At 41.6% G+C, this 14,036-nt stretch overlaps 1 protein-coding gene across 1 annotated transcript; it reads right to left on the reverse strand.

Annotated features, from left to right (window-relative positions):
* Positions 1-381: 381 nt before the first annotated feature.
* On the reverse strand, positions 382-14,036 carry LOC134401080 (probable 2-ketogluconate reductase). The gene is made up of 6 exons (XM_063129796.1): positions 13,913-14,036; positions 9,847-10,231; positions 8,035-8,206; positions 6,628-6,806; positions 3,760-3,856; positions 382-621 (listed from the first exon to the last, which is right to left on the reverse strand). Exons 2-6 carry the CDS (start codon positions 10,226-10,228, stop codon positions 468-470), a joined length of 984 nt encoding a protein of 327 aa, XP_062985866.1. The 5' UTR covers positions 10,229-10,231; positions 13,913-14,036; the 3' UTR covers positions 382-467.

Genomic DNA, 14,036 nt, shown 5'->3' on the forward strand with positions numbered 1-14,036 from the left:
AAATCCCATTAAGCTCAGTAGGACCATCAATTGATTCTCATGTGGGGCATATTTCATTTCCGAATCCTCAAGGTACAAACTTTTGTACCTAAGAAAAATGCAGTATGTTCCACAGATTGTAGCCACACACATGGCATCATGGGCACCTTTGGGGAAAGTCCTTGTGATTTTTGGCAGCAAATCCATTTGATATGCCAGCGCTAGAATCTAGAAACATTTCTTAATTGGCAAAGGGCAGCAAATATTGCAACTTTTATTATTCAGATTTGTTTTCTATTCTGTTTAACAAAGCTCTGTAGAACAATCTGAGCAACAAAGACACAATAACGATAAACAAGTTTATTTGTTTTTCTTTTACAAACCTGAGGAATATTTGTGCAAATTCATCATTTTCATATATATTTTTTGAGACAGATACAGAATCATGTACACAGAGCTAACATTTCACTAGCAACATATGCACAACATTACACGTGTACTTCATTAGGGACTGGGAGACCATTTACACCTGCCAGAATACTTTCAACCATATTTTTCATCATCAGGCGTCGGGTTTGTGAAGTTGCACTTCCAATGTGAGGCGTTATAATTACATTCTTTAAATGTAGTAAAGCATGGTCTCTGAAGAAAAAAAAGAAATCAAGTTTACTTAAAATCTTAGTGAAACGTATCACACTATTTTGAGTACAATTTTTTACGGACTTGAACAGATATTAATATAGGCTTGGTTGTTTCAAAGTTATATTAGAGAGCACATTTGTTCCTGCAAAAGCCATTAATAACTATCAGCAACATTTCTAAAAATAATTAGGGAATATTTTACCTAGGAAGGGCTGGCTCAAGGTATTTTGCATCCCCAAGAAATTGTACCACACAAGGTATTTTGCAACCCCAAGAAATTGTACCACACAATCTAAAAAATATTTTCCAGGTTCCCGTACTTGGGTGCCCCCTCCTTCATTGCTGTCCCTACAAATGTTGCTGCTTCAAGGGACCATTTGGGCTGCCTGTGCAATTGTGCTGGCCATATATCTATTAGTTAAGTGAGTTCTAATTAAGCAAATATTGCAAACATAATGGTAATAAAATAAAGGCCAACTCAGGCAGGGGCACAAATTACGGGGTGGGGGCCCCTCAAGCCCCCTACAGGATTTCCCAGAGGGGGCAATGCCCCCTTCAGGCGACCAGGTGTTATGTGTGTGTGGGGTCAGTCTAAATTACCTCCAGGTACATCATATAATTCAGTGTCTCTGAGTAAAAGAGATTAAGGATACCCCTCCCCTCCTCACACTGTAATTCCTAAATGAGCAACCTTTTGTCCTACAAAGCCTGAGGGGGTAGGAGGAGATGAATCTGGAGGAGGCTGAACCTGACACAAAAGGAAGAGTGGCTTCTATCTTGCAAAAAGAGATCTGCTGGGCAGCTGAGGGGGAAGCAGGGTTTGCTTGGAGCTGGGTTACTGTTATTATTATTATTATTTATTTATTTATATAGCACCATTAATGTACATGGTGCTGTACAGAGTAAAACAATAAATAGCAAGACCCTGCCGCATAGGCTTACATTGTAATAAAATCATAATAAAGCAATAAGGAGGGTAAGAGAATGCACCAAACAGGCAGTATAAAAGTCAGAACAATTCAAGTTTTAAAAGCTTTAGGAAAAAGAAAAGTTTTTAGCTGAGCTTTAAAAGCTGCGATTGAACTTGTAGTTCTCAAATGTTCTGTAAATAAACCTTCATAAGAGAAACACCACAAGCTTCCAGTGTCCTCCTAGGAAACCCGAAGTCCGAGCAAGCACTGAAGCCCCTGCGAGTTCACCCCTCCCAGGAATGGGGTGCAGGAGCATAACACAGGTAACATCAGTAAGCTCATAGCCTGACTGGCAGATTTATCAGTCTCCAGTGGTCTATATGCAGCTGGTTCTTAGGAGGCACCCTACTGGCTTTGTTTGCTTGTTTATGCATAGATAAGAAGGGGAGGGGCAGGGGGATCTTCTGGGGGAAATCTTTATGAAGAAACAATGGAAGGAGAAGAATGACCTGGAGGGAGGGAAAAAACAGGGCTGTTGAACTCCACCCACCAATGAGGCCTGGGCTCCAGAAGACCAGCCCTGGCAGCAGAAGAGCAGTTCTTTCCTGCTAGCAGAAAAATTGAAGGGAAGAATTTTTCTGCTGCTCCTGAAACACCACCACTCTGGGTAAGTAAAGAGGCGGTAGAGAGAATCATGGGTTGGCTGGGCAGCTAGGGTGGTAGTAATTCCAATATTCTTGCAAAAAAGTAATCAAGAAAGAGGAATTCTGCTACCCCTGGGTTCTGTTTTAAGGCCGGGGGGGGGGCGATTTCCATCTCATCTCCATTTTATATTTAGCCATGTGGGAGAAATGTTTGGGGGTGGGGAGGCAAGAGAAGGTTTTCATACACAAAGGGAATATTTATGTATTCATTCATTCTCAATGAATGAATATATAACATGTTTTCTTTCCTGCAGTTTCCTTGGTTGAACTACTGGCCACAATCATCACTGTGGAGAGGTTTCTTGTGAAAAAGGGGGGGAGTACTATGGTTGGCACTGTGATAACCACTGGAGAAAGTTCCTCTGGACTTAATGTAGAATATATGTTTCAGGACCAGGTTGAGGAAGCATTAACTTCTACAGACACACCCTCAGATATTAGTGTTCCTGATGTGAAAAGAAAGCCAGCAGGACGCCAGTACAAGGACACTTGGAAGAGAACCTTTGATTGGCTCATTTATGAAATGGGCAAAGCATATTGCAACATCTGTCGCACAGCAAGTGGAATGAGTGCGCCTCTTCCCAAAAGCATAAGAGACGGGTGCATATGAAGCTTTTGTTAAGACAGGCTTCTCAAATTGGAAGAAAGCTCTAGAAAGATTCCATAGCCATCAAAACTCAAATTTACACCATGTAGCTGTTCAAGTTTTAGCTGCTGTTGAAGGTGGGGTAAATGTTCATGTCATGCTCGGAAGGAAAACAGAAGCAAATGCCAGAAGCTAGGCACTGCTGAAAATGTTATCCTCTGTAAGATATCTTGCCTGTCAGACTTGCAGTTTGTGGCCACGTTGAGCAAGGATAAAACCTTATTATACACTTGCTGCTTTGTGCTGATGATGTTCCCCTACTGACATCATGTCTGGATTGTCAAAATTACAAATGGATTTCACCAGCTATTGTGAATGAGTTTCTTAAGCTGATGGCTCACAATGTTCTATGTACATTAGTGAGAGAGATTGAAGGAACTGGGAACTTAGGACCACAATACCTGATGGAACGCTTTTCCCGACATGAACCTACCCGAACACTACATTCAGCATCTAAGGTCCTCCTCTGGGTACCGACTCCGAGGGAAGCTCACAGGGTGGCAACAAGAGAGAGGGCCTTCTCTGTGATGGCCCCCCAACTGTGGAACTCTCTCCCTGACGAGGCCCGCCTGGCACAGATATTGTTGTTTTTTCGGTGCCAGGTCAAGACTTTTCTGTTCTCCCAGGCATTTAGCAATATGTAATGAGCCTGGGTCTATTTTTTGGCTCATCATTTGTAAAGTTATTATAGTGGTTTTAAATGTATGTGTGTTTTGCATGTTTTTGTGGTTTTTAATTTTTGTATATTGTTTTTAAGTGAATCGGAATACATTTTGAGATAGATTATGCCAAAGGGCAGGGTAAGCAAAGCCAAAATTTTACACACAAGCATTGATTTTAAATTTTACTTAAGCATTTTGTGTTGAACCATTTTTACCTTGGCAATGGTTCAGGGTATGTCACATCCAAAGCTGCAGCCTTAATAACTCTATTCTGAAGTGCCTTCACCAGGGCATCTTGATCAACCACTTGACCTAGATTAAAAGTAGAATAATTTTCTTGAACTAAAACATTGATTATTTAACAGCAAGTTAAGAGATCAAAGGCTTTAAAATTCTACCAAGAGATTTTTGCTAAACTATGTTTGTCCAATATCTAGTCCATCTAGCTCCACCATGTCTAAAGTGGGAGACTGGTCTACTTAAACAGGTATAGTGGACAGTTGCTAGATGTAACATCCCCCCTCATCCAATATATGTTAGTCTGATGTGTTGTGTAGTGGCTGGAGTGTTGGACTGGGACTCAGAAGATCTGGGTTCTAGTCCCCACTTGGCCATGGAAGCTCACTGGGTGACTTTGGGCCAGTCACAGACTCTCAGCCCAACCTACCCCACAGGGTTGTTGTTGTTGTTATTTATTGTATTTGTATACCATCCCATAGCCGAAGCTCTCTGAGCAGTTTACATGTTGTTGTGAGGATACAATGGAGAGGAGGAGGATTATGTACACTGCCTTGGGTTCCTTGGAGGAAAATATGTGGGATATAAATGTAATAAATAAGTGGTAGGGACCCAGTTTACCCGCTGCAAAGGCCACTGTGTGTTATGCCAATTGTTCTCAGCGGTGATTTTGGGGCTAAACCCAGCCCAACATTGGATGAATGAGTATTAAAATGGCAAATCTGTTTCAACATGAGCAAGTGTAAAGTGAGGCACAAAACTCCTACCTACAAATATATGCTGATGAAGTCAGAGCTGCCAGTGATTGACCAGGAAAGGGATCTGGGGGTTATGTTGGATGAAAAAGTCGACCTAGCATATGGCTATTGTGAAAAAGGCAAATTCAATGATGGGGATCATAAGATAAGAAACTGAACACAGAACAGAATATCATACTGCCCTTGTACAATCTATTGTGCAACCACACTTAGAATACTATATACAGCTCTGGTCACCGCACCTCAACAAGGACATTAAAGAACTGGAAAAGATGTAGAAATGGCCAATCAAATTGATCAAGGGCTGGAAAAACTCCCCTTTGAGGAAAAGTTACAACTTACAAGGCTTTTAGTCTAGAAAAAAAGGCAAGTAAGGCAGGGCATGAGAGAGTGTATAAAATTATGTACGGTGCAGAGAAAGTGAAGAGGGAACAGGAATACTAGAAATGGTGGGAGATTCAAGACAGACACAGTGCAGAGTTAAACTATGGAATTCACTTCCAAGATGTACTGACAGCCACCAACTTGGATGGCTTTAAAAGGGAATTAGACAAATTCAGGGAGAATAAGGCTATCTATGATAGTCATGATGGTTATATATTACCTCCAGTATCAGATAATATATATAGCCATCATGACTACCAATGACAGGGCATTTCTCTGGGGAGAGGAGGGTAAAACTATTGTGAGTGTAATATTTAACTGATCTGACAACCAGTAGCAGGTATGTGCTTCTAACCAAACACCTGCAGAAAACACACACGTAGTATAGGAACATAATTGAAAATGTAGTTGGTTTTACTTTTGAAGTACATATAAATTATTATTGTTACATGCTTAAATGAAGGTAATGCTTGTTTATTCCCTTACGTTCTTTCTCCAGCAGCAATACAGTGACTTCCTCGCTAAATTCTACCATATGGTGAGCAAAACAATCCTATATTGCTGGAGATACACCATTGCTACACTGGTGGAACAGTTACCATATCCAATATATGCTCAGCCCAGGGGTGGGATCACAGTGGGGTGGGGGGACATGGTTGGGCAGAAATAAACATGTTGCAGAAATGCCAGCCATGCCCCCAGTGCCCTTGGCAACACAGCCAGTAGCCACCAATCCCAGGACAGGATAATGATGATTCTTCCACACCACTCAGAAACGGAGGGAGCCAACCCTGGAGAGGAGGAGGTGGCCATTACAACACCATGCCCCCTCAACATGCAAAACATGCACACAATGATGCCTCAATGCCCCCAGCATATAAACCCCAGTAGCATAAGCAGCAGGAACACAACTCCCAAGAGGCCCAAGAGACTACAAAGACTACACTCTGTACACAAGTACCCCATCCTCCAGACCCAATGAACAACCCGTTGGACCAATCCCCACCCATTCCACCTGCACCAACTAGCCTGTTAGTTTAGCCTTGTCAGTCAACACTTTGGTAGCACTTCCACCCCGGGTCAACCTCCCAAGAATGCTTCACTGGTATATCTAGGATGGGTGGACAGCATGAAGCCCAAGGACCACATGTGGCTCCCAACATCCCCAGTGTTTCCCCTGCCACTAAAATTTGTAGCATGGGCAGCAAAAAAAACCCAAACTGCCTTGGAGGGGTAAAAACATCACATTTTTGCTTGAAAACAAGCTAAAACTAACCTTTTAACTCCTGTGTAGTAGTTTGCCACTGAAACCCACCAAAAGTCTTACTCCCGCCACCACATTGAACAAAGTGGGGGGGGGGAGTGCAACCTGTGGGAGGAAGTCCAGGGAGTCGAAAGTGGTTTCCATACCCTCTGAAATGGCCCACCTCTGATCCAGGCCATGCCACCAGCATATTGGCCATGGCAACGGCATATCTGATTTTCTGCTGGCATAGTAGGGCTTCTACCAAATCTACTGTCTCTTAGCTGATGGATTTGCAGTATAGGATTGTGCCTTAAGTACGTAAGAGTCACAAGTGTTTAAGTATCGGCCATCTTTCCACATAAGATTTTACTGATGTTGCTGCCACACAGACATTAGTTTCATGGCACTGAAAGAAAATGTGGTTGTGATAAATGCCAAGACAGCATTTTATACTCTACCTCTGCAGATGTTGATAAGAGTAGCAGTGGGTTTCATGAACTCTAGCTCCTGTTTTCCAATCATCTTGCATGTTTGAGGTGTCAGGTTCACTGCTAGTATCACAAAGTCAGATTGGCAAAGTAAATTTTCCATCTTTTGGCAATAAACAGCCCCGACGGCCTGCTCCTCCACCTCATTTCTGCAGGAATCAAACATTTAGCTCTAGTTAAACATTGAACATAAATGATGCCTTAGCTGCTCTTTAACATCTACACAAAAAAACACTGGCAGAGGTCACCTGAGGAAATGATCTTTGTTATATGCAGAGGAGGACTCGGCTCTATCTCCTTTTTCCATCTAAATCCAGGAGGTCTGCTGAAATCCTGAACCATTGTGTAGGATTAGATATGTGCTAATAAACTGAAACTTAATCCAAACAAAATGGAAGTGCTGTTGGTCAGTGGAACTGCTAGTCTAGGAACAAATGTTCAGGAAGTTCTGGCTGGGACTGTACTTCCTATTAAGATTGTATTCTCCCTGACTAAGACTTGAACCCTTTTCTTAGGAGGGCTGCTCTTTGAAGGCCTCCTGCCCAGGGTGAAATGTGGCATGGGCCTTCCTTCCTCACATATGTGTTTTGTGCTCCAAAAGAATGCTCATGAGCAATATAACCTCTGCTTGGATGGATGACTGGGGATTGACCGTAGCAGAATGGCTGGTGGCTGTACCACTAGGGCTGACAGACTGGAGCTGTTCTGTCATCACTTTGCATGTTGTGTGTGTTGTGATAAAGGGGTGCTGAGGGTCTGTCTTCATCATCTTGAGTTCATTGGCTCCCTCTGCATAGGGGCACTGGCAGTATTACTTGGGATGCTTTAATGCCATTTTTGTATTTTCTGGTTGTGTGTTCTCCCCCTGCCCTCATAGGCGTAGCAGTGGTGTATCTCCCCACTCCCCAGCCATGTAGTTAGAGAACAGGATGCTCTGTCCATCAAAAATAACTGAAGGGCTTTGCGTATACTACTATTCATGATAAAAAAGCGACAATTGTGTAGCTTAAAGTTTATGTAGCTTAAAGTAAGATTGATGTAATCCTGAACATATTTCCTCATCCACAGATCTCTCTGTTCCCCCAGTTGTTTCCCTACCCTGCATATTTTCCTGTACCATCTCAGCTACATTTTCCCACCCCACAGGTCTCTATTGTCATGTCTAAGGATGGCCCCAAGACATTTTCTATAGATCTGAGGTGCACATTCCTGGCAGATCAGGGGAAGACAGTAATAGTTAAATCACAATGGACCTGTGTGCAGAATGGAAGTGAAGTAATTAATGCAGAAGTTATAAGAAAGGTAAAAATCAGGGAGAAAAAATCTAGAGTAAAAACAAGTTCACTGTTTGTACAATCTGATCAGAGAGATGTTTACCTCCGCTTCCTGTTATGATAAAGAATTTTCATTTCAAAAGCTTTAGCTCTCTGGGCCACCTTATAACCAATGGTGCCCATTCCAATGATCCCCAGAGTTGTGCCAGTTATTTCTTCGCCCAGCCAGTCAGCATTAAAATATTTAGTTTCTGGAGAAACTGCAATCTTATTACCTGGACATTGAAATAAACAGAAGTGAGAATGGTGTTTTAGGAAATCAGCCAACAATTAAAAAAAAGAAGATGCAGTGTTCATCCCAATGTGGCAAATTGCATTGGTTGAGCTATATCTCAAAGTAGCAAGAACTCACCTAGTGCCCTAATTTGTAAAATACTAGGTACTAGGTCTCAGATCTGCATAGAAGGTACACTCTTTCAAACTAGAAAACCTTCTTCATAATCCGGATGTGTGGAGGCTACATGCAGTTACTCATCAGTGGTTAGGAAAGGACCCTCAGCACATGTTCAAAGGCAATGATAAATCCAGACTCAAATGAAGCTCTGCAAGAATGCTAAAATTGAGCCGCATGAAGCTGGTTTGCCTGCCATTGTTTCCAATAACCTTTTTTAGACTCGAAAGGGCGGGGGGAGACTTATTTTCCTCTGTCTGCCATGAAATGCTTTGGAGATGGGAGAGACTTGGCAGCATTGTCTTAGGAATTATTCTCAGGTCCGTTCTACACATTCAGCAAAATGTTGCAATTATGTCTTTCTAGGGCTCTACCACTTCAGACAGGAGGCAACAGATTAGAGTTTAATGCACCCCATGCCAAAACTCTGTATGTACAGAAAATTAGGATGCCAGAGAGAGGGCTAGGCCAGACCTTTCCCCTGATATAGTTGTGTATATGGAGAGAGCCGTAGGGATTAACGTGAGGCAGCATTCAGATGTAAGTCTACCTGCAGCCTTGTATAATTTCATCAAGAAGTGAAGCACATGGTTTTGTTGAACACGGAGCTCAGCATGGGTTGACTAAGGACAGGAATAAGTGCCTACATCTTCGCTAGCTCCATCTCACAAAGTGCTACTGGGACCAGATAAGAGACTTGGAGCTACAAATTCTAACTCAAATATTTAAGAACATTGCACTCCATTTGCTATTTATAAAACTATATGGCTACAAATTTCTTTCTAGATTCAATTCAACATGCTGATTGGTATCTATAAAGCTCTAAATTTCTTCAGACTAGGATACTTGAAGGGCTGCTGCCTCTCACCTGGATCAACCCATCAACTGAGTTTTGCTTCCAGGAGAGGTGTCATTGGTGGGAACATGTTTCAATTGGAAGTTGTGTGACTACCTTCCAAGACAGATTAGACTGTTAGCACATCCTTCAAAAAGTACCAAGTGTGTGTGCATTTTAAATGCACTCCCACGGACATTTGACTGTTTCTGATCCACTTTCAATGCATCAGTTTCTACACTGTATATTGTATAATAGAAACAATGTAGAACAGGTTGGTCCAGGTCTTTACGTGTGAAACTAACAATTTTCCAACCCACACAGGAGGCTTTGCTGACAATTTGGATATTTTGCAGACAGACTGCTTCTAATTTACATAATGAGGTGTAGCACATCAGGAAAATATGTTTTGCAAAATCTAATAGAGTACTGTGCAAAATCTAATAGAAAGTGCTTTTTAAGGCTGATAATGTGTTCTAGGATAGATTTGTTTGGAAATGTTTTATATTGACAAGCTAATTTGAAAATTTCTATTATTGGATTATTGTATGATTTTAACCATAGCATCCCATACATAATCTATTATATTCACACGTATTTTTTAAAAATAAGTTAATTAGAAATGGTACCTTCCACAATCCTCCTAGCAGAAGCCAGCATCAAAGCTATCCCCAAATCTGCTGTAGCGTTGGAAACGGCAAATGGAGTGTTAGCCACTTTCACACCAAAGCTGGAGAGCAGTTTTAGGTCCAAGTGATCCACTCCAACACCAGAATTTGCAATAACCTTTAAGTTAGGTAAGTTTTGCAGGAGCTCTCTGTTAGCCACTGGTTTATGGATCCACATAAAAATTGCTTTGATTTTCTGACTAAGCACTTGCTTGTTTTCAAGAAATTCCTTCATGGTGATGAGCTTAAGATGTTGCTCCAAGTACTCCACATGTTCTTCATATATTCCATCTGTACCTCCTATAACATTTATTAGGGTATAGGGATATTCCTGGTCTTCCATGGTCTATTAAAGAGCGAGAGAGCGAGCAATGACTCATTTCTCATTTACTAATGAGAAGGTATCAAGACTTCACACTTCAATGTTTTGTCTCATTCAGTGTGATTAACAGGTAGAACCTTGCTACAATTTGGGGAGGCCCTGTTTAGGACTTCCACTTAATACTCCTAAGAGTTAAAAATCCAAGGCTGCAATCTTATGCATCCACAGTTGGGAGTAAACCCAACTGAACTCAGTGGGGCCTACTTCTGAGAAAGAATCCATAAGATCAGACTGAAAGTGTCCATTAATGCTCATATATTCTCCTATCCCTCAGGTACTCTCTGCCACCACTGGTGCATTGACAGGAATCGATTATGCTTAGCATAGATCAATACTAATAAGAAAAATGGATTAGATATGCCTGAAGGCCACACAGTTTGCAAATATTTACCAAATGCAAGCAGCATAGCTTCCTTCAGCAATCACCTTACTTTCTATGAACTGTTATCTCTCAAGGATTTATGCAGTTCAAATATCAAGATCTGCAACAGATATAGTTAAGCAAAACAATAATGACTCCAAAATTAGGCGAGAGCAGCCTTCATAAATCTGCCGAACTTTGTCCTTTCAGTTATTTCAACTTCCCCTAGGTGATGTTTTATGCGGGTACTCCACACAATGCTAGAAAAAGGAAGACAAGATTACAAATCATGGGCTACAATCCTATGCACGGTTAATTGGTGAGATTAGAACTCAGTGGAACTTATTTCTGAGAAATTACATATGATCAGACGGCACATCTACAATGTTTCTTGATTCTGCATGTAGGATTGGATAGGGTGTAGAGCAGCAATGCAGAATCTTTGGCCCCAGAGGACTAATCCAGTCCATGGAACTTCTACATCCAACCCATGAAGCCTCCTTGAGTTCCTCCACGGAGAAGGCAGGGCTCGACCTCCAATCTTCTACTCCCTGGAGGAATTCCTGCCATTGTCTCCAATCTCAAATTGGAGATAAAAATGGGGATTCCCCTGCTTGCCACACTCCCCCTCACAATTGGAGAGGGGCATCATCTGGCCCCGAGAGGGGTGTGGTGGTGGGCAATTTGGCCTCCACCAATTATAGTTCTGTATCCCTGATTATGGAACATAGTTTACTTCAGTACTCATCCAACACTATCCTTCTATGTATACCATTTCAGTTGCCAGGGTGCTGCCTATAATCTCATTAGGTAGAAGAAGCAGTTGCTAAGAGAGGCTCCACACTCCAGAAACGTCTTGGTTTCAAACCACTATTATTGTGATAAGAACAGCATATTCATGGGCATGTACAGTGCATGCATGGCCAACACACTCACTGTAGGGGAAATAATGAGTCAGTGTTACGAAAAGAGGAGAGGGATTAACATAAAAGGGCTAAGAGGAAAAAGCTAGAAAAAGGATAAAGGCAATTTATAGCATGTTTATGACTGGCCACTCACAGAAGTTTGTGGGTCAATTTCATGACGTTGTCATCAGGCAGAACATCTCCTTCGCTTCCCCCCCTCACTTATCCCGCAGTCAGAAAATCCGCAAAAAAGAAATCCGCCAAATCAGCCCTGTGTATTGGTGGCGTTGCACTATAATTCTGCCACTAGATGGCACTGTTTTATTGATTTGAATGGAAATTCAAACTCAAAGCAGAGATAGGAAGTATTCAATTCAAAACACATGGCCACTCGTATAATTGAGCCAATTGCAATCCCAGAATGAAAACAGAAGCAGAAAGCAGCAGTGTTGTTGTTTTTAAATGTAGAGAAGCTTTGGAAGACCAAAGAAGAAATCCAGAAGGAACTGGTTATGTATAACCTACAGAAAATAACATTAAGAGCAGAGATGCTTATAGTTTTCAAATACTGAAAATCATCTATCAAAGACATTAGAATAATTGCTCATCCTATTGGTTGTAGATAGTAAGTGAAGGAGGGATTAAAACTATATTTCCTAATTGTACACTAGTGCCTTAAGGAGCTGTCATGCAGAAATTAAACACGTAAAGCTTTTGCAGAACTGAGATAGTGATGCAGAGGTTGCATTTGCATAATTCCTGTCTGCCATGCAACAGTGAAAAGTGCAAGGTGTATCAGGAAAAAGAAGCAGAAACGGAAAAAGAACTGAGTTGCTGATAAAGAAATGCCTATCACTGGAATTGTACAACGGAAAAGATTTATATTACGGTTAGCTTTTTAAAATGTTAAGTATGTATTATTTTTAATGATGTTTAGGGATGTAATTCATCTTGAGTAATTGTTAAAAAGGCATAATACAAAGTGTTGAAATAAGTAATAACCAAATACATTTTAAAAATAGAACAAAGTTAGCCATGCTGGTACATAAGAAGAAAAAAATCCAAAACCCATAACTGGGCAATACCTTTATTACGACTGACCCAAATTCCACAAAATTGAGTTTTAAAGAACTCTTCATCAGTCTAGGTGGTACAACAAGCCCGATGAAGAGTTCTGGGGAACTCAAAGGCTTACACAATTTTGTGGGATTTGGATTGGTTTTAATAACGGTATTGCTCAACTGTGGATTTCAAATAAATTTACATATTCTGTTCCATATTGCTAAGGTGTGCTCATCTTTGTTTGAAGGTCTCTACAGTCATTGCTTAGTCAGTGGTTCTCACATATTGGGCAGATCCCTGGGAAGGTTGTAAAGGTGTCCTACTCTCCCACCAGCAAGACCTGGACAGACTGCATGCCTTCTTGCACTGGAGCCTCACTTATCCACATTGGATTTGTGCAGGGTGACTGATAGCACCCTGACTGCTCCTGCATCCCAATGTGATTTGGGAAGAGCACCTGTTTTTTTCCTCTCCCCCCCCCCCCCTATGTGTGGCTTCAGTGGGATCAAGAGATATTTTTTTTAATATAATCCTCACTATATCCAAGAGCTGACCTTTGGACTCCTGCTGTAAATATCGCCCCCTTAAATCTTTGCCCTCCCCAATTAAAACTTTAATTTATGCTCTTGGTTTCTCCTAACATAGCAATCCTTTGATAACCATTCTCCTTTATATTTTTAGGTCGCAATTCTATGCCTATTTAGACAGTCCTACAATTCCCAGCGTTCCCCAGCCAGCATGGCTGGCTTAGGGATCTGGTTGTAGTGCTTTTTTCAGTCTAAACAGACGCACGATGGCTTCCTAACCCATTCTCCGTCCACCAATTTAACTCAAAATGTGACTGTTACAGCTCCTCCTCTCCGCCCCTTCGTGTAAGGTTCTCCTCCTTTTCTTTTTATGGGAACGGTTCTCTCCACTGTCACGAATATAGTGCAAAAGGCAACACCTGCTTCCTTCTCCGAAAAAGCCCAAAGGCTCCCTACCCCTTCTGACGCGGTCCTCTATTAAATTTGCCCCAACCAATCCTACTGGTTGTAAATTGACAAGTTCTGTCCCACTGAACTTGCTCTCTGAACTTATGTCTGCGAACAATGCTAAGGGTAGGGGCTGATTTAGCCGGGCGATAGTTTTTGCCTGCAGTAATTCCTACACAGTTAAATAGCAAAAGATACAAAGAGGAAGATTTAAAATAGAACAAACAAAAAACTGCTAGCATTGTTTTCTTCTCCCCCGCCCCCCGTTTCTGTTATACTATCGCCAAGTAGTGCAAGTTTGCCCGGCGCATCTTTCTTCTTCCCCGAAAGAAATGCAAATTACCTTGTTGAAACGACTGCTTTTAGTCGCTGCTGAGAAGAATGGGTTTGTTACTTGTGGTGGATTCCTGGCCGGAGCTCAGATTCGAGAAAATATTGAAATAACTCTCAAGAGCGTTTATCTCTGA

Source organism: Elgaria multicarinata, chromosome 7 (genome assembly GCF_023053635.1).
Source record: "Elgaria multicarinata webbii isolate HBS135686 ecotype San Diego chromosome 7, rElgMul1.1.pri, whole genome shotgun sequence".
Lineage (NCBI taxonomy): Eukaryota > Metazoa > Chordata > Lepidosauria > Squamata > Anguidae > Elgaria > Elgaria multicarinata.